This window comes from Podarcis liolepis (genome assembly GCF_965112155.1).
Source record: "Podarcis liolepis genome assembly, chromosome: 15".
In the NCBI taxonomy this organism is placed as follows: Eukaryota; Metazoa; Chordata; class Lepidosauria; order Squamata; family Lacertidae; genus Podarcis; species Podarcis liolepis.
Genome location: NC_139566.1, coordinates 28,429,727 through 28,456,985, shown reverse-complemented (window position 1 = coordinate 28,456,985; position 27,259 = coordinate 28,429,727). Strand labels below are relative to the sequence as shown.

The 27,259-nt window shown below is 49.5% G+C and overlaps 1 protein-coding gene across 1 annotated transcript in view; it reads left to right on the top strand.

The window, feature by feature from the left end:
- Positions 1 to 330: 330 nt before the first annotated feature.
- GGT5 (gamma-glutamyltransferase 5) overlaps positions 331 to 27,259 on the top strand; it is a 36,072-nt gene continuing 9,143 nt past the window's right edge. Inside the window, exons 1-7 of the mRNA XM_083478704.1 lie at positions 331 to 885; positions 18,534 to 18,664; positions 21,426 to 21,512; positions 21,901 to 22,099; positions 23,296 to 23,456; positions 24,308 to 24,454; positions 26,056 to 26,192. Of these exons, the coding sequence (XP_083334830.1) occupies positions 719 to 885; positions 18,534 to 18,664; positions 21,426 to 21,512; positions 21,901 to 22,099; positions 23,296 to 23,456; positions 24,308 to 24,454; positions 26,056 to 26,192 (1,029 nt within the window). The 5' untranslated portion in view covers positions 331 to 718. The remainder of the gene's footprint in view (positions 886 to 18,533; positions 18,665 to 21,425; positions 21,513 to 21,900; positions 22,100 to 23,295; positions 23,457 to 24,307; positions 24,455 to 26,055; positions 26,193 to 27,259) is intronic.

The following is a 27,259-nucleotide window of genomic DNA, read 5'->3' as shown; positions in this document are numbered from 1 at the left end:
GTTCAAAACCAAGCTTGTTTTTGCGAGAAGGAAAGTGAGGAGGGGAAAGGCATTGGGAAGGCGAGCGAAGTGCTTGCTTCGACGCAACGTCGTCACACCTCCCCGCCAGCAAGGCGGACGACGTCTCGCCTCCAAGCAAACTTTGCTCGACGGGTCAGGAAGGCGGCTCGGTAAACGGGGAATCGGGAGAAGCAGCCTGACGCAGGCTGATATTTGCGGGATGGATTCAGGAAGAGAAATGAAACTGCGCGTTTTCCCTTTAAGGGCAACACACACACACACACACAACACACACACACACCCCTCCACCTCTCCCCTTGGCTTCGACGGGAGCTGCTGCTGCAAGCTTGCCTGCAAGGGACCTTCTATAAACCGTTTTAATAGACCAGACCCAATTCCACAGTAGCCAGAGCGCAACAGGCAGCTTCCACTGCATTCCGAAAATCCTGGAAGTTTTCCACACTGGCTTAGCTCTGACTCTCACGCAGTCCGCACCCCCCCCCCTAAAAGTTTGCTGTCATAGGAGAAGGATGTGCCGGGCAGGGGGGCGGGCCTCTCCCCTCTGCCAAACACACCTCCCCCCCGGGGGGGGGCGGGGGCAGCCCCTTAAAAAGGCCCAGCTCCGGCCGGCGCCTGCAGCACTAGCCAACGCAAGAGCAGCCGCGTGGGGTGAGCTACCTCTGCCTACTCTAGAAACCGGAGTCGCGCCGTCTGTGAAATGGGTCTATCGCGCGGCAAGCTCTGCTGCCTGGCTCTGGTGGGCTTGGTGGCCCTGGCGGGAGCCGCGATCCTAGCCGTGCTCCTGACCCAGTCCCGGTGCGCTCCTCCGAGGTACCCTCGGGCAGCGGTGGCGGCGGACACCCAAACCTGCTCCGACATTGGCAGGTAAGAGGGTCGGCCTGGAGAGGGATGGAGGGGCGGGAAGGGGAGTCTTCCGTCTCTGTGTACACCCACCCACCCACACACACACACCCTTCCTTTTGCCTGGGCTCTTGGATTTTCTGGGTCTTTGCATCACAGCTCAGCCAGGTCAGAGAAAGAGAGACAGTGGGACTTGCCTTGGCACTTGTTGTGACTTCAAACTCTCGCCTGCTCCATCCAGAGGAGCCAAATACTTTTTGGGGTGGGCTGGGTCCCCCCAAAGTTGATGGCCATTGTCATTCAAATGGTGATGTTGTGCTCCATCATGTGATCAATTATCTGAGATGAGGCTTACCTGTATCCCTCCCAAAAAAATATTTTATTCAAGTTGGCACCCCTGGCTCCAGCCAAGGGTTTTTCCAGGAGCCCCTCAACTTCCCAAGGCAAGACCTCCTTGTCACCCCGGACATCGCCTTCGGGGCCACTATATTTTGTCCTGTGCTCCTACATAGAATCATAGAATTGTAGAGTCGGAAGGGACCCAAGGGTCATCCAGTCTAACCCCCCTGCGATGCAAGAATCGCAACTAAAGCACCCGTGGCAGATGGCCATCTAACCTCTGCTTAACAATCTCCAATGGAGGAAAGAGTCCACAGCTACCTCCTGGAGAAGTTCCTCCTGCTGTTTATCGTCTCTTATTGTCAGAAAGTTCTTCCTTGTGTTTAAGCCTGGATGGATTAGAAACATGGGTGCAGCCAGGATTTGTGGGTTTTTTGGAGGGTGGGGCAGGACACTTACCTGCCACTATCCTCTAGCAGATTCAGAAAGCAATGTCTCAACAACCGTTCTTTTGTCTTATTTTCCTTTGACCCCAAGCACTCGGAAATATCTGCCAAAATCTTTCTATCGTTTTAGTTAAGTACTTTTATTTGTTGACTTGGTTTAGGGGAGGCCGCGCCCATGATTAGACAAATGCAGCCGTTCTCTTTTTTTTCTTTTAAATATTTTTATTGATTTTAACATACAAATTTTAAAACGTACCACACAGATTATTACAAATACACTTTTTTTGGACTTCCATCAGCACCTCTGATGATCTTCTGTTTTAACCTCTTTTTATGCATTACTTAACTTTATATTGTCTTTACTCTCTTAACTTATCACCCCACCTTTTACATTTTTACAATATTTCCCACAATACTCCTCACAGAACTTCTTGCAGACCTACAAACGTCGTCTGACCATCACAAATACTTTTCATATAGTTCGTAAATTTACTCCAGTCTTCGGTAAATTTCTGGTCCCGCCGGTTTCGGATCCTTCCTGTTAATTTGTCTAATTCTGCATAGTCCAACAGCTTCATCCTCCATTCTTCAATCGTTGGCAATTCTTCTTGCTTCCATTTCTGGGCCAATAATATCCTAGCTGCTGTTACTGCATATAAGAAAAGCTTACATTCTTTTCTATTTATATCACTTCCCACCATTCCCAATAGAAATGCTTCTGGTTTCTTTGCAAATGTATATTTCAACATTTTTTTCAGCTCATCATCTCCCAAAAGCATTTCACCTTTTTACATTCCCACCACATATGATAAAATGTTCCCTCTTTTTCTTTACATTTCCTATGATAAAATGTTCCCTCTTTTTCTTTACATTTCCAACATTTATTACTAGTTTTATACATTTTTGCTAGCTTAACAGGGGTGATATACCATCTATACATCATTTTCATCACATTTTCTTTTAATGCATTACATGCAGTAAACTTTAGACCTTCTTTCCATAATTTCACCCATTCACTCAATTGTATATTATATCCAAAATCTTTAGCCCAATGAATCATAACCAAATCCAGCCATTCTCAACCTGTGCCCCCCCCCCGATGTTGTTGGACTACAACTCCCATCATCCCTGAGTGCTGGCCTTGCTAGCTAGGGGTGATGGGAGTTGTAGTTCAACAACATCTGGAGACCCACAGGTTGAGAAAGGCTGGACAAATCCATGGAGGAGAGGGCTATTGACGGCTACTAGCCAGGATGGCAATGACTGGCTGGCTCTATGGGTCAGAGGCAGCAATGATTCTGAATTCCAGCTGCTGGAAACCTCAGGAGGGGAGAAGGCTTTTGTGTCTGAATCCTGTTTGAGGGTTCTCGCCCCCACCGCCCCTTTGGGGCCTCTGTTTGACCACCATGAGAACAGGATGCTGAGCTAGATGGACGATTGGCCTGATCCAGCGGGCTTGTCTGGTATTCTTTTATGTTCTTAAACTAAGAAGGCTGCTTGGGTAAGGTAAAGGGGCCCCTGACCATTAGGTCCAGTCGTGACCGACTCTGGGGTTGCGGCGCTCATCTCGCTTTATTGGCCAAGGGAGCTGGCATACAGCTTCCGGGTCATGTGGCCAGCATGACTAAGCCACTTCTGACGAACCAGAGCAGCGCACGGAAATGCCGTTTACCTTCCCGCCAGAGAGGTACCTATTTATCTACTTGCACTTTGATGTGCTTCCAAACTGCTAGGTGGGCAGGAGCAGGGAGCAAGCAACGGGAGCTCACCCCGTCGCGGGGATTCGAACCGCCGACCTTCTGATTGACAAGTCCTAGGCTCTGTGGTTTAACCCACAGTGCCACCTGCATCCCGCTGTTTGGTTAGGGATCTGCCAAAAAAGCACCCCTGCCCTGCAAAAATCGTGGCTAGCCCCAAACATTTTGCAGCCTGAAGAAGTGCACACCTCCCCAAGTCCATGGATAGAAACCAGCAGCCCAACTTTTGTTGCTGTTGTTGCTGTTTAAATACTATGTTTTTCACTCCATAAGACGCACCTGACCATAAGACGAACCTAGTTTTTAGAGGAGGCAAACAAGGAAGAAAAAATATTCTGAACGAAACAGTGGATGTGTGATTTTTGTGGTTGATGCTGTGGCCAAAGACATGCAATGTTACCTGATGGTCAATTTGGGGTGACCCAATGCAAAAATCCTGAGGATCCATGTGGATCCATGCTTTGTAACCACATTTTTGCGCCATTGTGGCCCCAGTAAACAGTGGATGCGTGTGTGTTTTTGGTGCGGGCTGTAGCCATGGACATGCTATGTGATCTGATGGTGAATTTGGGGTAACCCAATGCAAAAATCCTGAGGATCCATGTGCTTTTACCTCTCCCCTCCCAGCCAGCCTCCTTTATCACTAGCATCCCTTATCTCCCTCCTGATCGCTTGCCGATCAGCTGCTCAGCAGCTTCGTTTCAACACCCCCTTCCCTCTTTCTAAAAAGAAAAAAAAAAAGCACAATCTGCTTTTCGCCCCCGGGCAATTCAGCTCCAGGGACCACACATTCGCTCCAGACTTTCCTCTTACTTTTTAGGAGGAAAAAAGTGCAACTTATGGAGCAAAAAATACGGTAATTTTTATTAAAGATTTTCTTCAGAAGTTCGTGCATTGTTTCCTTTTTTCAGGTTGCAGACTCTTTTCTATATATTTTTTGTTGTAAATTTATTTTCAACATCTTCCTCCAAGGAGCTGAAGGTGGCACACGTAGTTCCCCCTCTCCTCATTTAATCCCCACAACAACCCTGTGAGGTAGTCTAGGCAGAGAGAAGGCAGTGACTGGTCCAAGGTCAGCCAGTGAGCTTCACATGGCTGAGTGGGAGATTTGAACCCTGGTCTCCCAGGTCTTAACCTAACCTAACCTAACCTAACCTAACCTAACCTAACCTAACCACTGCACCAGACTGGCTGTTGAGTTTCAGGCCTAATCCTGGTGACAGGAAGGCATCCGCTTCCAGCCCAAGGGAAGCAGGAAATGACCATAAAAACCTGTGATAAAATAATAATACAGTGGTACCTTGGAATTCGAACGGAATCCGTTCCCGAAGTCCGTTCGACTTCCAAAATGTTTGGAAACCAAGGTGCGGCTTCCAATTGGCTGCAGGACGTTTATTTCCAGGTTTGCAGCTCGCAAGGGGTTCGGGATCCAAGGTATGACTGTAATTCTGCTTTCCCTGGTCCTTCTATTATTGGATAGCTTTAGCATACTCAGGAATCCAAAGTTTTGTGTCTCTTTTGTAGGTAATGCATACTTTTTGTTCATTCTGCAATTTCCATTTTAAACTGTACTGCTACTCCTTCTGCCAATGAGCTTCTGTTGCCTTTCTCTGTAGGCCTGCCCAGACACCATTCATAATATTCCTCTGCAACTGAAATGTGTGAAATGTCAGGTTTCTCTATCTCCGTACATAAACTTTTACCTACACATTCCCTAGATCAGCCTTCCAGATGTTTGGGACTCCAACTCCCATCAGCCCTAGCCAGCACTCAGAGCTGATGGGAGTTGGAGTCTAAAAGATCGGGAGGGCACCAGGTTGGGGAAGACTGCACTATACAAGACACAAGACCTTTCTCCACCCAGGGGCTCATAGAGACCTCAGTGGGGTAAGGGAACCCTGCACACAGACACAATCTGAATTAAGCAACCCAGAAAGTAAAAGGGAAACAGAAGAGAGGGTTGTCTCAGGCAAATTGGGGCCCTTGGAGCATATGACAGTCACTCCTGGAGCCCCAAGCAAGCATGGAGGGAAGGGGACTTTTAACAGGGTTCAGGGATCCTGGACCAGGCCACCAAGCCATTACCTTGTGGGGCGGGGGAGGCAAAATTGTGTCGTGAATGAGGATGTTTATGCAGGCTGTGGACTCAGCTATACAGCTGCAAATAAAACGCTTTAAATGTAAAGTGCAGTATACAAATGCAACACTAGATGGCGACAGTGAGCTACGCCAAGTCCAATGTATTTTTCAAAACTTTTTTTTAAAAAAATTCATTTTCACAGCGTTTTTTTATATGCGTGTAGATTCCACCTGTGTGTCAATGGGGTGCCAAATCAGAAGCTGCTGGGTGTTAGAAGCAGCAGGCAGATAGAAGTGAAATGGGGGATTGTTGGCCCAGACATGTCTCTGCGGAGGTGGGTCTATGAACCACCACTACCCCCCCCACCTGACCTTCTCTTGTTTCCAGGGGGAGTTGACAGCCTTCCACTATACTCCAATCATTTCATCTCACAGGTATAGTTCTCTGAAGGGAAAATCCCCAGGAAGATATTGCTTCCCCCCCACCCCTGGTGCTCAGAACAGCTCTCTTTTCCCCTTCTTCCTGGTACCCCACTTCCTCCAAGGAACCCCTTATGAGACACAGAGCATATTCCTACCTGCTTTAGCTGGGATTCCTGCACTGCATCTAGTTGCATTAGATGGCCCTTTGGGTCCCTTCCAGCTCTACAGTTCCATGATTCCCCCACCTGTGGGGTAGAGGAATAAATGGTGCTGTTATAACAACAAGGTTGCAGGTTCGATTCCTATATGGGACAAACTGCATATTCCTTTATTGTAAGGGGTTTGATTTTATGATCCTCAGAGTGCCTTGCAACTCTAGATTTCTATGATCTATGACCATCGTTTGAAACCGTCACTTCTCCAGATTTTGCAGCGCAAGCAACGTGCACAAGAAAGATTAGATAAAGCTTGCCTTTTAAAAATAGATATGTTAGTTAAAAACAGCTTGCAAAATAAGAGTTACGTACTAGGAGAAAATCTCTTACGAGGACATGTACGTCAGGAGAACTGCACACCAAAATGGTGCTGAGTTTTGTGATAGGAATTTTGAGGTCTTAGATATATGTTAAATCTTCATAAGTGTACCAACAAAGCACGTACATAAATCAGCACAGGAAGACCGACCCGGAACCATTTTTTATTCCCAAACTGACCAAATGTTTTCTCTGCAAGGTCAAAGGAAAATGGAAAAGCCTCCCCATTGTCTTTTCCTTCACAAATCCTGTCTTAAGGGTATGTCTTTGTTTGAATAGGGTGAGCCTGTGACCTGACTCAGGAACTAAGTATTTATCATTACTAAGTATTTAGCATTACAAAAGACTGGCCAGGCTCCCCAGGGTATCCAATCATGTAACCTGCCAGACAGGAGAAAAACAACATTCAAATTTCTGTTTTAGACCTGCCTTTTCTGTGATGTAGGTATGATGTATCTGGGGTGGTGGTCTTGAGCTACACCCCTTCTGTGATGTATGTATGATGTATGTGGGGGTGGTCTTGATCTACAGGGTGGCAATTTCAAAAGTCTATATAAGGCCTTGCGCACCATTGTTCTGGGTTCCTCCTGCCTCCTGAGTCTGTTGAGTGGGGACCCTGTGGCAACAGATCAATAAAGATCAGGCTTACTAGCTGCTTTGCTTCTCAATATTCTCTGGTTGGCCTCTGTTATTTTCTCCTACCAATAGGGAACCTATGTAAGGACTCTATATGAGCTCTTGGATACCCCCATAAGGGAAAAGGGCAATTTTTGTTTACAGCAGTTTCTTTAAAATGTTAATAAAAAAGAATGCAAACTCCCATGGAAATGTGGAGAGCTGAATTTAAGACTGGGAAAAACGAGAAAGGGCAGATCTGCCTCCCCTGTCCCTCCCTCCAATGGGTGGATTACATCCTGGAGTCTCCTTCACAAACCTCCAAGGAAGGTGATCCAACTCTGGATTGGAAAGCCAACATTCCATTGGCCAATCGATCACCCGATGAGAAGGCACTTCCCTCTCAGATATCTAATAAAGGCATTTTCCATCCCAGCCAGCCAGCGAATCCCTCTGCCTTATCTCCTCCTTCAAAGCCATAGAGGCCTTTATCTCCCTCCTTTCTCAAATATTTGCAGATCGTGGCATTCCCCTCTAATCTTAGGACCTTCCATCATCTTGGCTTTTCTTGCTGTCCTCCCAGTTCTCCTCAGTTTGTCCAAACACCGTTATGGTTTTCTTCACACGGCCGAGGGTCAAAGTATATGTCTGTGGAAGCACAGGACATGTCTGGTTAAGAGCACGTGATTCTTATGTATGCAGCGCATATAGATAAGCTATGGAACTTGCTCCGTACCTATCTATGAAGGTCTCCAACTTGCATGGCTTGAAAAGAATTAGACAAATGTTTGAAGGAGAGGGCTATCCATCGCTGCTAGTCAGAATGGCTATGCTCTGGTTCTATGGTTGGAGGAAGCAGTGCTTCTGAAAACCACTGGGGATGGTATGGTTCTAGGGTCCTACTTGTAGGTTTTCCCATTGGGGCATCTGGTTGGCCACTGTGAGGACAGAGACTCAGCTACACTCAGTCAGTTATGTTGTTATGACTCCTGAGAGTCCCATGGACTGCAAGAAGATCAAACCTCTCCATTCTGAAGGAAATCAGCCCTGAGTGCTCACTGGAAGGACAGATCCTGAAGCTGAGGCTCCAATACTTTGGTCACCTCATGAGAAGAGAAGACTCCCTGGAAAAGACCCTGATGTTGGGAAAGACTGAGGGCACAAGGAGAAGGGGACAACAGAGGACGAGATGGTTGGACAGTGTTCTCGAAGCTACCAGCATGAGTTTGACCAAACTGCGGGAGGCAGTGGAAGACAGGAGTGCCTGGCGTGCTCTGGTCCATGGGGTCACGAAGAGTCGGACACGACTAAACGACTAAACAACAACAACTCCGTTGTAAAGACGCGACACCAGATGGCGATGTAGAGCACAAAAAATGTCTATGCGATTTTACATAGGGTCCCCCCCTTTGTTATAATAATCCCCTATTTATCTACTTGTACTGGTGTGCTTTCTAACTGCTAGGTCGGCAGGAGCTGGGACAGAGCAACGGGAGCTCACCCATTGCAGGGATTCGAATCACTGACCTTCCAGTCAGCAAGCCCAAGAGGCTCAGGGGTTTAGACCACAAGGCCACCTGCTCCCTATAATAGGCTGCCAACACAAAGGGAAATGAACAGATAATGGCAAAGGGAACCTTCTCTTTAAAAAGTGGCTTTGAAACAACAAATGGAGGAAAGGCGTTTTGCGGAGATAAAAACTGCAAACAAAAACTGGAAGCTGTTTGATGGAAAGACCCTCCCTGATCCCTTCTAGTGATTAAGAAAACCACATGTAGTCCTTGAGACAGTTCTGCTGCTGCTGCTGTTGTTGAATTTATACCCCACCTTCCTGCTAAAGTACAAAAGGTGGTTTATACAAAACTAGCACCGTTTTAAAAGAACACAAAAAATTAACCCCAAAAGAAAAATAAATAAACATTAAAAACCAACAGCACTTTAGAAACAAGCTAGCTGCAGTTTTAAAAGCAGATGACACAATAGACCCTGGGATTTCTTTTGTAAAAGCTTCCTAAAAAACAACAACAACACAGTAGTGCCTTTTGGGAATTATCGGGGTAGAACTACCTAAACAGTACAGAAATTTATTCATGTATGCGACTACAGCGGCAAGAATGTTATTTGCCCCAGAATGGAAAGAAGAAGAAGTCCCGACGAAAGAAGAATGGAGACAAAAACTTATGGACTATGCAGAAATGGCGAAACTTGCTGGAAAAATAAGAAATCAAGATAACAAACCTTTAATAAAAGAACGGAAATGGTTTATTGAATATTTACAAATAAGCTGTAAACAGATAAGAACATTGGCAGGATTATTGTAATAACCTGCAGTTTCATAAGAGTATATAATTAAAGTACAGTGGTGCCTCTACTTATGAGTACCTCTGGTTACGTATCCTTCGGGATACGCATGCGGCAAACCCAGAAGTATTTTTCTGCGTTTCGCCCTGCATGCATGCGCAGAAGCACTATACCGCGCCGCAAATATACGCAGAATAGGCCCGTCTGCAACTGGAGGTACCAATGCAGATGAATAAAAGAGTAAGTTAAGTTAATTTAGAATATGCAGAAAATGATAAAATTACTGTATTTTTTGCTCTATAATACTCACTTTTTCCCTCCTAAAAAGTAAGGGGAAATGTGTGTGCGTCTTATGGAGCGAATGCAGGCTGCACAGCTATCCCAGAAGCCAAAACAGCAATAGGGATCGCTGCTTTCGCTGTGCAGAGATCCCTCTTGTTGTTCTGGCTTCTGAGATTCAGATTTTTTTTTTCTTGTTTTCCTACTCCCAAAACTAGTGCGTCTTATGGTCTGGTGCATCTTATAGAGTGAAAAATACAGGTAAATTTAAGGAACCGCAGAAAGAGGAGAAAGGAGGTCGAGTTTTGAAATGTTGAAATGACTGTAAAACTATTGAAATGTATATAACTGAAAATCAAAAATTAAAAATTAAAAAACAACAACATAGTTAGGTCTGTATTAAGAACCACAGTGGCCACTTCTGAAACCTTAAAAGCAGACAGCCCACCTGGAGATTTTAGTCTAGCTGAACCAGCAGACAATTGAGCTCCCCATCCTATGGATGATGTATATGTATCTATAAAGCTTTTGTCTTCATCACAAGCAAATGAAAGGCACCACGTCCAAGGCATCTATAGAGGAGAGGCATTTAGCAATTGGCAGTATCTGTTTCCAAAGAACATCCATCTTGGAGTTGTACTGGGCAGCTCAATGAAGGGAGAAGGGGGAATTCCATGCTAGGAAAGGGACTGAAACTAAAACTGCCAGTACCATAAAGCCCTAATTCAAAACTATGGTGCAGCTGGAATAGTGCCTGCAGTTCTGGTGAAATCGCTTCACAAAATGGATGGAAGAGTTGGAAAAGGTTCAGAAAAGGGCAAGGAAACTCCCACTTGAAGAAAAGTTGTGACATTTGGGACTTTTCAGTTTGGAGGAAAGGCGACATGTCAGAGGTGACATGTCAAAGGTGTGCAAAATTATTCATTATTTCTTTATAGTTGACCCTTCCTCCCAAAGGAGCCTGTTTTTTCCATGGTGTGGGAAACAGATCCCTTTCACAAATTAACACTAGTGTGTGGGGGGGGGGGGACATTCAGACCATATTCCCATTTTTTTAAAGGCTTTTGGACTTTTCAGGTGAGTCATTTGTGGGGGTGGGAGGTGACTGGTTTGTTCTTGGTCTGTTTTAATTGTTTCCAGTGTGTGTTCAGGGTTATTTGGGGAGGGGCATTCTGATCATCATCAGTTTTTCTTCTGTGAAATGGGTATTTTGTGGCACCCGTGACTGTTTATTAGATTTCCAAACGTACTCTGGGGCCTTAGAATAGTTGGTGGAGCCCTTGTTCCTTCCTGGTTTTTACAGTGACACTGTGCTGTGCACCCCCCCATCTCTTCTTTGCCCACCTTTTATGATGAGAGCCATTCCCACCCCCATTCTTTAGAAATGGCAGCCGAGACCATATAACACCGGTCCTGAAAGACCTACACTGGCTCTCAGTACATTTACTGAGTACACTGGCTCCTAGCACAATTAAAAGTGTTGGTGCTGACCTTTAAAGCCCTAAACGGTCTTTGCCCAGTAGACCTGAAGGAGCATCTCCACCCCCATCGTTTTGCCTGACACTGAGGTCCAGCACCGAGGATCTTCCGACAGTTCCCTCATTGCGAGAATTGAGGTTACAGGGAGCCCAGCAGAGAGCCTTCTCGGTAGTGGCACCTGCCCTGTGGAACTCCCTCCCACCAGATGTCAAGGAAATAAACAACTATCTGACTTTTAGAAGACACCTGAAGGCAACCCTATATTGGGATTTTTTTTAAAAAAAAATATTTTTTATTTGGTTTTACAAGTGTAAAGTTATAACAATACCAAAGGAATGTCCACACTTTGAGATTTCTCTGAATCTCCCCACTTCCCCCCATCCCCTCCTTGGGTCTCATTGCGGACGTTTTCAACCGCATATTATTTCATGATCCACGTTTTGTATCTGTCCATAGTGATTGTTACAAGTGTTCTTAAAGTCCTGCCAATATTTTCATCTGCTTACAGTGGTCTCCTAAATATATTATAATTCCACCCCCTCATCCTTTCTTAAAAGTTTTTGTCTTTTTGGTTCCTGAGCTTTCCGGTCAGTTTTGCCATTGTATCAGGAATTTTTTGATGTTTAATGTTTTACAGTTTTTTATGTGTTGTAAGCTGCCCAGAGTGGCTGGGGAAACCCAGCCAGATGGGCGGGTTATTAATAAAATTATTATTATTATTTGTCAGAGCTGCTTGAAGATCCTAGCTCACAGAGGATCACGCTAGCCAGCGGTCATTAAGTAAAAGTCTTTATTGAATTACAGTTTCCATTCTCACGCTGCTGCGCGCAACTCTACGCCTAGTAGCTAGGTCGGCGAAGCTCCGTCTGAGTCTCCGCCCTGTGTGCACCAACTTAATATCCTAGCCTTGCTCCACCTTTTCCTCCTGACTGTCCTCCTCTGGGTCCCTCTACCCCCCGGGGCTTCTTCCTTCCGGGATTCTTCTGACGCTGACCCAGACCCTCCTGCCTCCTTGCGCCGGGCTTTAGGACCTGGCTCTCTTTCGGGGCTGCTTACTGCGCCGCCTTCCTCTGCATTTGAACTTGGCGCGCGCGCCCAACCTTCCACTTTCCTCTCAACCGTTTCTTCGCTCCCCGATGGAGGTGTGGCCATCCCCGACTCATGTCCTCCCTCCTGTGGAGGTGTGGCCACTCCTGACTCATGTCCTCCCTCCTGTGGTGAGCTGCCAGCGCTTCCCCCCTGGCTCCCTTCCTCTTCCCTGCTTCCTGGCAGTGACGCTGGTCCCGATTTCCAGCTGCTCCCCCCTGAGTCCTCTCTGGCTCTGTCTTCCTGGGGTGCCCCCCTAGACTCCCCCCTTGCCCTCGCCACTGGTGCTCCTTTCTGTGAATCCTCTGATTCACTGGAAAGACTAGGAGATCTCGGGTCGTCGTCGTCACTCATCTTTTCTTCTGCCTCCTCCCCTTCGCTCTCTGTTTCCTCCCTTGCCCGTGCTTCTGCTCCTAAACCCCTGACATCCATCCCCCCCTCGAAGCCCCCCATTCCCCCCTCCCCTCCTTCCGGTGCTGGAGCTGGGGGCTGCTGTTGCAAAGGGACGAACGTCGGGTATCGGTCGCTTCCCGTGGCAGGCCTCCATCTGAAGTCTCCCGGGTCTTCCTCCCCGCTCTCGTCGACGACAGTCACCTCCGCTTCCATCTCTGTGCCGCCGTGCTCGAAACCAGGGTCGTCCCCGAAAACGTCCATGTCCGTCTCTCCCTCACTTCCTCCTGTCGGTGTTGCTCGTCCTGGGCCTTCCAGCCACCGTCTGCGCCACTGCTCCTCTGGCCTATCGTCCCACCAATACGAGGGTTCTGATGCAGATCCCGAGGGTGACCCCTCCGGGGAACGGACGTCTTGTGTCGGGTCCTCGTCCGAGTCGAACCCCCGGAAAGTGCTGGCCGAAAGTGTGGGCGTGAAAAGCCAGTCGTCAAAATATTCTGCTGGCATAGGTCTATGGGGAAAGAGGGCATGAAACTCGTCTTTGAGGAGAGGTTCGTCCAAGGCGTAGCCCGGCACCCAGCTGTTCGCACTGGCCGGGGTGCCCTCCTTGGCGAGAAAGTATTCTACCCCCTCTTCCCCCCATCTGGAGTCCAAAATCTCAGTGACTTCGTTGATGCGCTCCTTCTGTGCCACTTCCGCGTGCCCTGTTCTGTCTCTGACCGGACTCGGCGCTGTTCCGGGTTCCTGGAACCTGTGCGGTGCCTTGTAGGGAGTGAGCACCGATCTGTGGAATACCGGATGCATTCTGGAACCCTCCGGAAGTGCCAGTCTGAAAGCTACCGGGTTGACCTGCTCTTCGACTTGGTAGGGCCCCAGTTGCTTATGCCCTAGTTTCTTCTTGGCCAACGACCTGGCCGGCACTGCGTGGGCTGCTAACCAAACCCAGTCTCCCACGTGGAGCTCTTCTCCAACCCTTCTGTGCTTGTCCGCTTGTACCTTGTATGCGTGCTTGGCCAGCTCCAGGTGGCGCCTCAGCTGATCGTGGACCTCCTGTAGCTCCGACGCGAACGCATCTGCTGTCTGCGGCTCCCCCTCCCCCATTCTTTCCAGTCCCGGGAAGGTTCTGGGGTGCCTCCCGTTGTTGGCGAAGAACGGCGTGACCCCCGTGGACACGTGCTTCGTGTTGTTGTAGGCGAACTCGGCAAGCGGTAGGTAATCCACCCACGTCGCAGGCTGTTGATTTGCATAACATCTCAGGTACTGCTGCATGATGGCATTGACCCGCTCCGCTTGCCCGTTGGTCTGCGGGTGTCTCGCCGACGCCAGGTTGATCTTGACGTTCAGGAAGCCCATCAGCTTCTGCCAGAAATTCGAGATGAACTGCCGCCCCCGGTCGGACAGAATAGACCGTGGCAGACCATGAACCTTGAACACGTGGTCTATGAACAGTTTGGCGGTTTGCTCCGCCGTGGCCACCTTCGCACACGGAATGAAATGCGCCATCTTGGAAAACAGGTCCACCACCACCAGCACTGCCGTCTTGCCTCTTGAGCTGGGCAGATCCGTGACAAAGTCCAGCGCCACCCTTTCCCAAGGTTCGACCGGAGTTTGCAGCGGTTCCAACAGTCCGGCCGGCGGTTTGTGCACTGGTTTGGCCCTCTGGCAGGTGTCGCACCTCGCCACGTAGTCTGCGACCTCCCCTCTCATTCCAGGCCACCAGAAATCCCTGGCTACTAATTCCACCGTCTTCTCCTTGCCAAAGTGCCCGGCCGTGGGCGCGTCGTGCAGCTGCTGCAGCACCTTGGCTCGAAGTTCGTCTCCCGGCACGTAGATGGCCCCTTTTCGGATGAGCAATCCATCTCGTAGCCGGAAACCGTCGGCCGCTGCCTTGCCCCTTTGCACCTCTGCCATCTTTGCTTGTGCGAAGGAGTCCTCCTGCAACGCACGTCGCACCGCCTCTAGGTCCACGGTCGCCGCGGCGCACGCCCACACTGCTGGTGCGAAGATGTGCATGGCGGCCGCTGGCGTTGCGTCCTCCAGATACTGTGGCTTACGGGAGAGAGCGTCTGCCATGATGTTGGTGTCCCCCGGGACATACTCTATTCGGAAGTCGAAGTTTGCAAAGAACTCAGCCCAACGTATCTGCCTCTGGTTCAGGAACTGTGCCGTGCGCCAGTGCTCTAGATTCTTGTGGTCCGTGCAAACCTGCACCGTGTGCTTGGCGCCGATCAGAAAGTGCCTCCACGCCTTGAACGCTGCGTGAATGGCCAGCAACTCCCTGTCCCAGATGGTGTAGTTCTGTTCGGACTTGCTGAGCTTCCTGGAGTAAAACGCTCCCGGTCGCCACACCCCCTGCGGGTCTTTCTGCAACAGGACCGCCCCCACGGCTCTGTCCGAGGCGTCTGTCTCCACCCTCATCGGCTTGCTGGGGTTGACATGAAGCAGCTGCTCTTCCGACGCGAAGAGACGCTTGAGTGCCTGAAAGGACTGCTCCGCCTGCGCTGTCCAAACGAACTTCTTCTTCTTGGAGCTAAGCGTGTCAGTGATGGCCGCTGTCTGCATCGCGAAGCCCTTGATAAACTTGCGATAGAAGTTCGCAAAGCCGACAAACCGTTGGACCTCCTTCCGGTTGCGCGGACTCTTCCAATCCAACACCGCTCGAACCTTGGCGCTGTCCATGGCGAGCCCCTTGTCAGACAGCTTGTAGCCCAGAAAATCCACCTCCGGCACGTCAAATTGGCACTTCTCCAGCTTGGCGTAGAGCCTATGTTGCTTTAGCCTGCTCAGCACTTCCTTGACGTGTCCGTCATGCTCCTGCTGCGACTCCGAAAAGATCAGGATGTCATCTAAGAAACAGACGCACGTCTTGTAGAGAAGTCCCGCCAACACGTGATGCATAAACGCTTGAAAAACGTGGGAGCCATTTTGCAATCCAAAAGGCATAACTCTATATTCGTAGGTCCCCAGTGGCGTGAACATGGCTGTCTTCCACTCATCTCCTTCCCGCATGCGAATGAGGTTGTACGCCCCCCGCAGGTCCAACTTGGTGAACACTCTGCCCTTCCGTACCTTTGCGAGGAGGTCGTCAATACGGGGCATGGGGAAGTCCGATGGCCTAGTCAGACTGTTCAAAATCCTGTAATCCACTACCAGTCTTTTCTGGGGCGTGTCCCGCTTCTTAACAAAGAATACGGGACTGCCCCCCACTGCCCTGGACTCCCGGATGAAGCCGCGTTGCAAGTTATGGTCAATGAACTCTTTGAGTTCCTGCAGTTCGTCCTCTGACATGGAATACAGTTTCCCTTTCGGCAGCGCCGCCCCCGGCAGCAGGTCAATTTTGCAGTCATATGGTCTGTGAGGGGGTAGCCTGTCTGCCTCCTTCTCGCAGAAAACTTCCAAAAATTCAGCGTACTTGTGTGGAATCGCTTGCAGCGTGCCTAGCAGCAGCTGTGACTCCTCTTCCTCTCCTTCCTGCCTGGGCACGATGCAGTGTTCAGCACAAAAGGAAGAGCCGAAGGTCAGCTGCCTCTGGTACCAAGCCATCGCTGGGCTGTGCTTGTCCAGCCAACTCATGCCCAATACAATGGGCGTGTCAGATAGTCGAGTGACGTTGAAGCTGATGATTTCTCTGTGATTCCCAAGTCGCATCACCATTGGTGGCGTCTGCTTCACCACTTGCCCCCCGAGCAGCTCCCTGCCATCCACCGTGACAACCTGCAGGGGCAGTGTGGCCGGCAGCAACTGCACAGCGTGCCTGTCGACAAAGTCCTGCCCTATAAAGTCCGCATTGCTGCCTGAGTCAATGGTGATTGGCACGTCCATGGTGATTCCATTGGGCAGTTGGAGAGACGCTGTGAGCCTCACTACTGGTTTGGGCGGGAGGGGGTTCACGGGCTGTAAAATCGCTGGGGACTGCGTCACTAACACGTCTGGCTGGGCCCCAGTGCCTCTTCCTCCAGCCAGACAGCCTCGTTTCCCTGCTGTGGTCCTCCTTGCTGTGTTGCTGCAGTCACCATTGCTGAGGCTGCAGTGAGCTTGTGGGGCCTCTGGGGACACTCTTTCGCCATATGCCCTGGCTCCTCACAGACGTAACACTTCCTGGTCCCTCTAGGAGGCTTCGCTTTCACTGCTGCTGGTGCTAGGGCTCTGGTTGCTGACTGAGCCCTTGCACCTCCCACCTCCATAGGTTCGGCTCCTCCTCCTGGCGGAGGCGTGGATTGCGCCCGCGCTGCTTCCCTGGGAAAGAAGGAGGGGCCCCCGGCTGGTTCGCGCCCTCCACGCCCTTCGTCCCTGTTCCACGGACGTCCTTCCAGCCTCACCCCCACTGCCAGCGCCCTCTGAACGACCTCCTGGGTGGTTCGGGGTCTCTCCCCCCTGGCGATCTCATCTTTAATCGAGTTATGCAGCCCCTCCCAAAAGAGGTCTCTTACAGGAGCCGAATCTCTGTCCCATTCCAGGGCACTGACCAAGGCGAAAAAGCGGGCATGGTACTGCCTGACGCTGGCCCTCCCTTGTCTCAGCCCATGCACCTCCTTCCGTGCAAGATCCACGTCAATACTTGATAAAAAACACCCATCCATTGCTTTAATAAAGGCATCTGCATTCTGTAGCGCCGGATCCTTATCTCTCCATAAATTGCGTAGCCATGCTCTCGCATCCCCATGCAGATGGGACATGATGAACCCCACTCTCTCTTGTTCATCTCTAAAGTCTTTATGCAGCAGTTGCAGTGCGCACAGTACGTCGGCTCTAAATTTGGGATACTGTTGCAGGTTCCCATCGAAGTGAGAGACCAGCCCGCCTGTCCGTCTCGCCAACCCAATGCCCTCCTGCCGGGGTGTCTGCTTTGTCAGCACGTCTAACCTGACCTGGAGATCCCTGCAGGCTGCGGCTGCTTCCTCCTCCCTCTTCCTGGATGCTAGAGCCTCGGCGTTCAGTTGTGCCACCGCGTTTCTGAGTTCCTCTATCTGCTGCTCAGCCGTCATGTCGTCTGCCGTTCGTGAGCTTGCTAGTAGGCACCTGTGTCTCTCCCCTCCTCGAGGCTGTAGATGCCCACAAGTGGAGACGGAGCTTACTGTCAGAGCTGCTTGAAGATCCTAGCTCACAGAGGATCACGCTAGCCAGCGGTCATTAAGTAAAAGTCTTTATTGAATTACAGTTTCCATTCTCACGCTGCTGCGCGCAACTCTACGCCTAGTAGCTAGGTCGGCGAAGCTCCGTCTGAGTCTCCGCCCTGTGTGCACCAACTTAATATCCTAGCCTTGCTCCACCTTTTCCTCCTGACTGTCCTCCTCTGGGTCCCTCTACCCCCCGGGGCTTCTTCCTTCCGGGATTCTTCTGACGCTGACCCAGACCCTCCTGCCTCCTTGCGCCGGGCTTTAGGACCTGGCTCTCTTTCGGGGCTGCTTACTGCGCCGCCTTCCTCTGCATTTGAACTTGGCGCGCGCGCCCAACCTTCCACTTTCCTCTCAACCGTTTCTTCGCTCCCCGATGGAGGTGTGGCCATCCCCGACTCATGTCCTCCCTCCTGTGGAGGTGTGGCCACTCCTGACTCATGTCCTCCCTCCTGTGGTGAGCTGCCAGCGCTTCCCCCCTGGCTCCCTTCCTCTTCCCTGCTTCCTGGCAGTGACGCTGGTCCCGATTTCCAGCTGCTCCCCCCTGAGTCCTCTCTGGCTCTGTCTTCCTGGGGTGCCCCCCTAGACTCCCCCCTTGCCCTCGCCACTGGTGCTCCTTTCTGTGAATCCTCTGATTCACTGGAAAGACTAGGAGATCTCGGGTCGTCGTCGTCACTCATCTTTTCTTCTGCCTCCTCCCCTTCGCTCTCTGTTTCCTCCCTTGCCCGTGCTTCTGCTCCTAAACCCCTGACATTATTATTATTATTATTATTATTATTATTATTATTATTTTGTGACTTTTGAATGCCCCCTCCTCTTTCTTCTGAACAGGGATATCTTGCAGCAGGGAGGCTCAGCTGTTGACGCTTCCATCGCTGCCTTGATCTGTACCGCTGTCCTGAACCCGCAGAGCATGGGCCTCGGCGGAGGTGTAATCTTCACTATCTATAACGCATCTACAGGTAGGTAAAGCCAATGCACATTACCGCACCAAGTCTATTTCTCCATGAAGGATTAATTGGTGGAGGCATCCAAGGGTGTGGCAAAAGTGGCCCCTTTGGATCTTCGATTTCCAAACCAGCGCCGAACAGGGTTGTTGTTGTTTAGTAGTTTAGTTGTGTCCGACTCTTCATGACCCCCTGGACCAGAGCACGCCAGGCACTCCTGTCTTCCACTGCCTCCCACAGTTTGGTCAGACTTATGCTGGTAGCTTCGAGAACACTGTCCAACCATCTCGTCCTCTGTCATCCCCTTCTCCTTGTGCTCTCAATCTTTCCCAACATCAGGGTCTTTTCCAGGGAGTCTTCTCTTCTCATGAGGTGGCCAAAGTATTGGAGCCTCAGCTTCAGGATCTGTCCTTCCAGTGAGCACTCAGGGCTGATTTCCTTCAGAATGGAGAGGTTTGATCTTCTTGCAGTCCATGGGACTCTCAAGAGTCTCCTCCTGCACCATAATTCAAAAGCATCCATTCTTCGGGGATCAGCCTTCTTTATGGTCCAGCTCTCACTTCCATACATCACTACTGGCAAAACCATAGCTTTAACTATACGGACCTTTGCCGGCAAGGTGATGTCTCTGCTTTTTAAGATGCTGTCTAGGTTTGTCATTGCTTTTCTCCCAAGAAACAGGCGTCTTTTAATTTCGTGACTGCTAATACCATCTGCAGTGATCATGGAGCCTAAGAAAGTAAAATCTCTCACTGCCTCCATTTCTTCCCCTTCTATTTGCCAGGAGCTGGTGGGACCAGTGGCCATGATCTTTGTTTTTTTGATGTTGAGCTTCAGACCATATTTTGTGCTCTCCTCTTTCACCCTCATTAAAAGGTTCTTTAATTCCTCCTCACTTTCTGCCATAAAGGTTGTGTCAACTGCATATCTGAGGTTGTTGATATTTCTTTCGGCAATCTTAATTCTGGCTTGGGATTCATCCAGCCCAGCCAAACAGGGTACCCTCCCCCTATCCTGATTTTCAAATCAGTAAGAAGCTTTGTGGCAATCTACATTTGCTTTATTCACTGGAGAGATCATGGCGCAAGTCTGTGCAGCACAGGGGAAGGTGGCACCGTTGCTGGTGATCATCACAATCTCCCCCTGACACGCGCACATGGCAGTGCTGAAACTGCAGATAATGGCCCCTTCTCCAAAACTCTGAGCAAAACGTGCTCCGAAACCCAACAAACCTCTCAGCTGTTGTGGGGTGGGGCAGCACAATCTCCCCCTGACACGCGCACATGGCAGTGCTGAAACTGCAGATAATGGCCCCTTCTCCAAATCTCTGAGCAAAATGTGCTCTGAAACCCAACAAACCTCTCAGTGTTGTGGGGCGAGGCAGCTAGGATGTCCCGTGAAGCATGGGTCCTATGAGGAATGGCCCCAATGGGAGCCCCAAGGAAGGGCAAGAAAGTTCTGGGCTTTGAGTTTATTGGGTCGGAGGCCCTTGGCTCTGATACAGCCCCCAAGCCCACCAGTCTCACAACCTTTCCCCCCAGGAAAACAAACTCAAGTTCCCGAAGGGATCAGAGTCTTAGCAAGTCCTTCTTGAAGAATTTTGTCTTTCTCCAGCCTAGGGTCTTCTCTAGTAACAGATTATCGGTAGTGGCGCTCGCCCTGTGGAATGCCCTCCCATCAGATGTCAAGGAAATAAGCAACTACAGTGCTACCTCGGGTTACATACGCTTCAGGTTACAAACGCTTCAGGTTACAGACTCCGCTAACCCAGAAATAGTACCTCGGGTTAAGAACTTTGCTTCAGGATGAGAACAGAAATCGCGTGGTGGGAGCGCGGCAGCAGCAGGAGGCCCCATTAGCTAAAGTGGTGCTTCAGGTTAAGAACAGTTTCAGGTTAAGAACGGACCTCCGGAATGAATTAAGTACTTAACCTGAGGTACCACTGTATCTGGCTTTTAGAAGACGTATGAAGGCAGTCCTATATAGGGAGGCTTTTAATGGTTTTTTGTGTTTTAATACTTGTTGGAAACTGCCCAGAATGACTGGGGCAACCCAGTCAGCTGGGCAGGATATAAATAAAACAACAACAGCAACAATTATTATTATTAATATTATTATTATTAACACTTGCCTGGGTGCAGACAAGTCCGCTGCTGCGGTATTTGCCCTGTGTAAAGGCAGCAGGACTTTGCACTCTGTGTTGTAAGTTGACACCTTTAAAAAAATAAATCACTAAAACAGGCCATTCTGCTGTTTTTGACATCCTTCTTTGGTATCCCTGCACCAAACCAGTCACACAGGCCCTCCTTCTAGTCTGCGGTTCAGAGCACCAGCCAGGCTTGAGACAGAATCCTATCTGAAGCCCTGGAGAGTCATTGCTTCCGGTCAGTGCAGGCAGTACTGGGTTAGATGGACCAAAGGGTCTGACTCTGAATAAGGCAGCTTCCTATGTAAATGGGACAGCCATGGGAGAAGCCAGTTTGCCTGAGGTCATTGGTCCCAGTGGTGTAGTGGTTAAGAGCAGTAGTCTCGTAATTGGGGAACCGGGTTCGCGTCTCCGCTCCTCCACATGCAGCTGCTGGGTGACCTTGGGCTAGTCACAGTTCTCTGAAGTCTCTCAGCCTCACTCACCTCACAGAGTGTTTGTTGTGGGGGAGGAAGGGAAAGGAGAATGTTAGCCGCTTTGAGACTCCTTCCAGTAGTGATAAAGCAGGATATCAATTCTAAACTCATCCTCCAATCTTCACCTTGGCATTTGCCCCTTTGATTTCTCCAGGGAAAGTGGAGGTGCTCAATGCTCGCGAGAGGGCCCCGCAGAATACCTCTGGCAATTTGATGGCTGAGTGCAGTAAGGGTTTTCCAGGTAAGAAGAGTCCTTGTATATAAAAAAGGCTGAGGGGAGGAGGGTTGTGAGGGAGGGGCAGCTCTCCCCATTGCTCACAGGTGACGACTGAGTCATTCCCTTGAAGAGGAGAAGGATCCCTTTAAGAGGAGAAGTATTGAGGCCTCCACCCCATTTCTGGTCAATGGCCCTTGTGCCGCAAGACCACAAGGTCTCCCCACCAAGGGATAGCTCGGTTGGTAGAGCATGAGACTCTTAATCTCAAGGACATGGGTTTGAGCCCCACACTGGGCAAAAGATTCCTGCATTGCAGGGGGTGGGACTCGAAAAGGGGTCAGCAAACTTTTTCAGCAGGGGGCCGGTCCACTGTCCCTCAGCTGTAAAATGACGCATCTGGTTTGCTTCAAAGTAGGGTCTCGGTGGATCGCTGTCCCCGGGGAACTGCGTGGTTATGAAGAAGCCCACAGACGGTACGGCAAATTGCCCTGGAAGACCCTGTTTGAGCCCACCATCAAGTTCCTCGACCCTGGAATCCGGATCCCCGAGGTGGTGGGTCGGTTTCTCAGCCACCCCTTCATACAGCAGCATCTGAACAAAACGTCCTTAAGGTACAAGGAACCTGCACAAAGTCAGATCACGCCTGTGGGATAGAAATGCGTAAGATCGAAGCCATCTAGTCCAGCATTCTGTTCTTACAGTGGGCAGCCAGATGCCTCTGGGAAGCCCCTTCCCCCATCAGGAGCCAGCCCTCTCCCCCTGGATCCTTGGTTTCAGAACTGTTGGCAAATGGGGACAATGAGAGTCTCTTGCTGGCAAAGTCTTCAGCACAAAGGACAGCAGCCCTGGGCTCCATACTATCCCTGCTGTAAGGGCTTTTCTCACTGGGGTCCTTGATTCCAAAAGGAGGGGAGGAGGTCAAAGGGCACAGCAGCCCAAAGCTTCTTTGGTGGCTCCCAGTGGGAAGAAGGCCCCGGAAGAGCCCTTGGCAAAAGTTTTGGGTGTTGTGGTGGAGGGCAGGCAGTGGGGGAAGCCAATGCTGAGGGTGACTCTAGTAGCCTCTGTGCCCTTCGAAACACACCTCATGTTAGACCAGGAAGAGGGAGGGAGGGAGGGAGGGAGAGAGAGAGAGAGAGAGACCATCAAAAGTTAGTCCTAGTGCCCTACTAAACTGAATTTGCAAGTTGCATTGAGACTGACAATCTGCATGGATACCCCTGCAGTGTAAGGTAAAGGTAAAGGGACCATTAGGTCCGGTCATGGCCAACTCTGGGGTTGCGACGCTCATCTCGCTTTATTGGCTGAGGGAGCCGGCGTACAGCTTCCGGGTCATGTGGCCAGCATGACTAAGCCGCTTCTGGCGAACCAGAGCAGCACACGGAAACACCGTTTACCTTCCCGCTGGAGTGGTACCTATTTATCTACTTGCACTTTGACGTGCTTTCGAACTGCTAGGTTGGCAGGAGCTGGGATCGGGCAACGGGAGCTCACCCCGTCGTGGGGATTCAAACCGCCAACCTTCTGATCAGCAAGTCCTAGGCTCTGTGGTTTAACCCACAGTGCCACCCGCATCCTTAGGACCCCTGCAGTGTAGAACAGTACAAATGTGGCCTTTGAGATGGTGGTCAGGAAATCGTCAGAGCAAGAAAGCTAAATTGGAAGTTAAATCACTCCAGGCTTAAGGCTTTGGGGAAAGGGTATGGAGCTTCACAGCTGGTTATATTTGGGTCTTAGGATCCATTCCTGCTGCAGCCTCTGATCTTAGAATCCAGGGTGAGGAACTGATGGTGGTCACTCTCTCTTTCAGAAAACTCTTTTACAACAAGCAGGGGGCCGCTCTGGGAGCTGGAGACCTCCTTCGATGGCCAGCCCTGGTGGAGACCCTGAGGGCTGTGGCAGAAAAAGGAGCCAATGAGTTTTATCAGGGAACCACAGCAGTGAAGTTGGTGCAGGACATAGTGAAAGAAGGTGACCAGTCTTTTTTTAAAAATTATTATTGTTGTTATTTTATTTATGATTTTCAGTTTTATACATTTCAATAATTTTATAATCATTTTAACATTTCAAAACTCGACCTCCTTCCCCCTCTTTCTGCGGTTCATTAAATTTATTTTTAAAATCTTCTGCATATTCAAATTAACTTAATTTGCTCATTTATTCAACTACTTTAAATATATATATACTTTTATAAAACTGCAGGTTATTACAGTAATTTTGCCAATATTCTTATCTGTTTACAGTTTATTTGTAAATATTCAACAAACCATTTCTTCAGTTTGGACCGTGCTCGTTTTCCATTTGGGGGCTAACAGAACACGGGCCGCAGTGTTAGCATATATAAATAACCTTTTCTCTTTTTTTTGACACCTGGGAATTTCAGTCTGAATTATCCCCAACAGAAAGGACTCTGGTTTTTGCTTTCCTTTGTTTGCCCTGCTGAGAAGGGGGCAAGCAGATTTTCCAATACCTTGGAAAACATTACTGATTCCGCAGCAGCCTAATCAGAATTTGGCACCCTCGCTTTGCCGCCTTGCTCTTGCAAGTGACACTTGTAGGCTGTTTCCCCCTCCCCACTCCTTCCTTCCATTGTCCCCTTCCTCTCCTGGGATGGCAACTGCCAGGGAAGGAGTCCCAGCTCCCTTTGCTGTGTAAGCCTCCCCTTCCCACTCCTTGAGAAGGAACCACATTCCCTCCTTAGCGTCAGGGGTCACTGAGACTTCCTGCAAGCAGTTCCTCTCATTTGCGCTCGGGATTTGAGCTATTTTCTGCCCCTGCTGCAGCTCAGATAAGGCCTGACGCATCTTCCTCTTGTTTTCCAGGCAGCACCTTGTCCCTGAGAGACCTCAGGGATTACCGAGTAGAAGTGATGAGCCCTGTGAACATCTCCCTGGGTGAATACACTGTGTACTCTGCCCCGCGTCCTGCAGCGGGGCCCATTCTCCTATTTATCCTCAATGTCCTCAAAGGTAAATGAGGGGTCCATTTGGTTCACTGCATATCAGGAATGGGGAGATTCTGGCTCTGCGGTGCTGCTGTGTGGGTGGAGAAGGGGAGAGTGGCAGAGACACCCCCCAAAAAACACTGCAGACCAGGAGAAGAGGAGGGCCCTGGACCACTTCCTTCAGTAACTCTCATTTGGCAGCTTCATTCTGATGCCCTTTCAACCTCCTTTAGCCTTGGGCAATGATCCATCAGTTATACTTTATCTTCACAATCTGAATTTCAGGAACCAAAATGCCTTTTCTGTGCAGCCTGAGGAGGAGCAGTGAATGACATTATATTTGCTTGTTGTAACTTGTCTTCACTTACCCCAACCCCCACCATAGCAGTCAACCGTCCCTTATTTGGCGGGAAACTCCCTTATCCCAGCGCTGTGTCCCGCTGCTGTCCCTTATTGATGATGTCCCTTAAATTTCCCGGGTTTCAAAGGAAGCAGCTCCTCTCCCTCCCTCCCTGCCGGCCAGGGAGGAGGGAGGCTCCAACTGTGTTGCTTGGCTGCATTGCTCACCCAATAAGGAGTCTAAGAATGACTGCGGGGTGGAGCTTGCATGCCTTGTGCCGATCAAATCGACCGCGTTGCCTGGGGACTTGCCTTTGCTCAGCGCTTCCCAGTGGAGAGGTGACAGTGGTTTTCCTTGCTGCATCCCCTTTGCTGGGTTGCTGCGCTGTGGGAACCACCGCTTGAGGCTTCGTTTGGCTGCTGGCTGGGCTTTCTGCCTTTGGCTCAGAGGGGCTCAGAAGTTGAACATACCTGTGCTTGGAAATCCCTTATTTTGGCTGCTGATCCCTTATTTTTGAGGATGCTGGTCCCTTATTTTCAAATCTGTAAGTTGACAGCTATGACCTCCACGGCTGTGTGAAGAATCTTGTTATGAATGGTCTGTGTCACCATTAAGAAAAAGAGGTCGGAATAGGCCAATAGATATGTGGACTGTTCCCTGGACCAAGTGCTTTTTCTTCTTTAAGTTCTCAAGAGCTCTTAACCTGGCTCAAAGTTGTCACCTGAACTAGCCAGACATTTAACCAAGAATCAATGTGAAGTGTAGGTGGGTTCCTACGAGGCAAGACACAGTGATAACAGCAAAAACCTTTATTGAACTACGTAACTGGGAAACAGAGGCAAAGCAACTGCTTATATAACATTTCTGAAAGCCTGGGCCACTCCCACTCCCAACGTGATTGGCTGCTTAACTTCCAAACTGCGAATCACGACTCAGAGTTCAAGGGCCAATGGCAGAGGCCCAAATCCTGAAATGTTCTGTGTATCGAATCAGAACACAGGAGCTCAGAATCCCTAGTCCAGACTCAAGCTCAGGCAAACACAGACCACTGAATACGTAAGACAATCACAGTCACTCAATCCTTCGAAAAAATAAGACTTGCCCCAAAATGGCAAGTAGACATTCTGTTCTGGCAATTGTAGCCTTGGTTTAAGGAGCCATTTGGTGCCTATCTGAGTTTCTAACACAGCCGAGGGTCATTCCCTGGGTCTCAGAAGAGCGCCGCAGAGTCCTTTCTGCTCTTCCTTAGGCCTCGGTGCTCACAGCTAGCTTTTCCTGTCTTCCAGGTTTCAACTTCACCAAAGAGTCCATGAGCACACCTAGCCAGAGTGCTGAGACTTACCACTACATCGCAGAAACTCTGAAGTTTGCCAACGGCCAGAGAGTAAAAGTGGACGACCCACTTTTTTCCCGAACTGGAGAGGTGGGTGATCTGAGAGCCTGTCGGTCTTCATCCTTTTTAAAAGCTTTGTTGCCTTATTTTTTTTTGGGGGGGAAATCTATAGTGCCCCCCTTCCAATGGTTCCAGATAATCATATATATATATATATATATATATATATATATATATATATATATATATATATATATATATATATGCTTTCGTATATATATGTACATCTAGAGCAGCCTTGGTCAACCTGGTGCCCCCCAGATGTTTTGGACTACAACTCCCATCTGCTGATGGTTGATGAGGGTTGTAGTCTGAAAGGAATCAGATAAGAACAGGGATATTTTTCAGCTGGAATTTACCGGAACTCAGTAACGGCACCTCTTGGGGGGCTCCATTGCCATTGTAAGAGAACAAGGAAAGAGTTCGTGGTGTGTCCTGGCACATCTTTCTTCTAGAAAAAAGCACTGGATAAGAATGTAAGGAACTCTGGAGCTTCATGCCACCCTCATCTAGCATGGATAAATGAGTCTCTTGATGCTTCCAAAAGACAGGGTCTGGGGCTTTGGTTTTGTCTGGACCGAAAGGGGAGGGAGTTCTGCAAATTTGGACAGAGTTGAGGGGCAGCCGCTGTGGAGAGAAGACAAGAGGGGGGTCTCTCTTCCTTGCTCGTAATTGCAGAGCTGTGCAGGCAGCTGACGCCTCAGCATTCTGTCATCATGAAGCCCAAATATTCTAGTTATCATAAAATTGAGATCAAGCAGGTGCCTTCACTGTACTCTTTTTGGCGCCTGGTAAGAACGTTCTTGTTTAGGCGAGCCTACCCAGAGGCTTGGAAAGTTGAGGTAATATTAACCTGTTTTAGCATTTTAACTTTTGTTTTTACAATCAAGCCGTGTGTACGTACAGTATATATAATAATAGAATCAAGACATTTTCTGTTTCAGCAATTCAATTTCACAATCTGATTTCTGATATAGAATAGCTTTCAATCGTTTTGCCTGTTGGGATGTGAATCGAAGCTAGGAGAGGATATATTTATGAGCTGTTATCCTTCCTTCCTCACGTTTGTGAGTTCAGCATCGTGCCATCCCTTTACA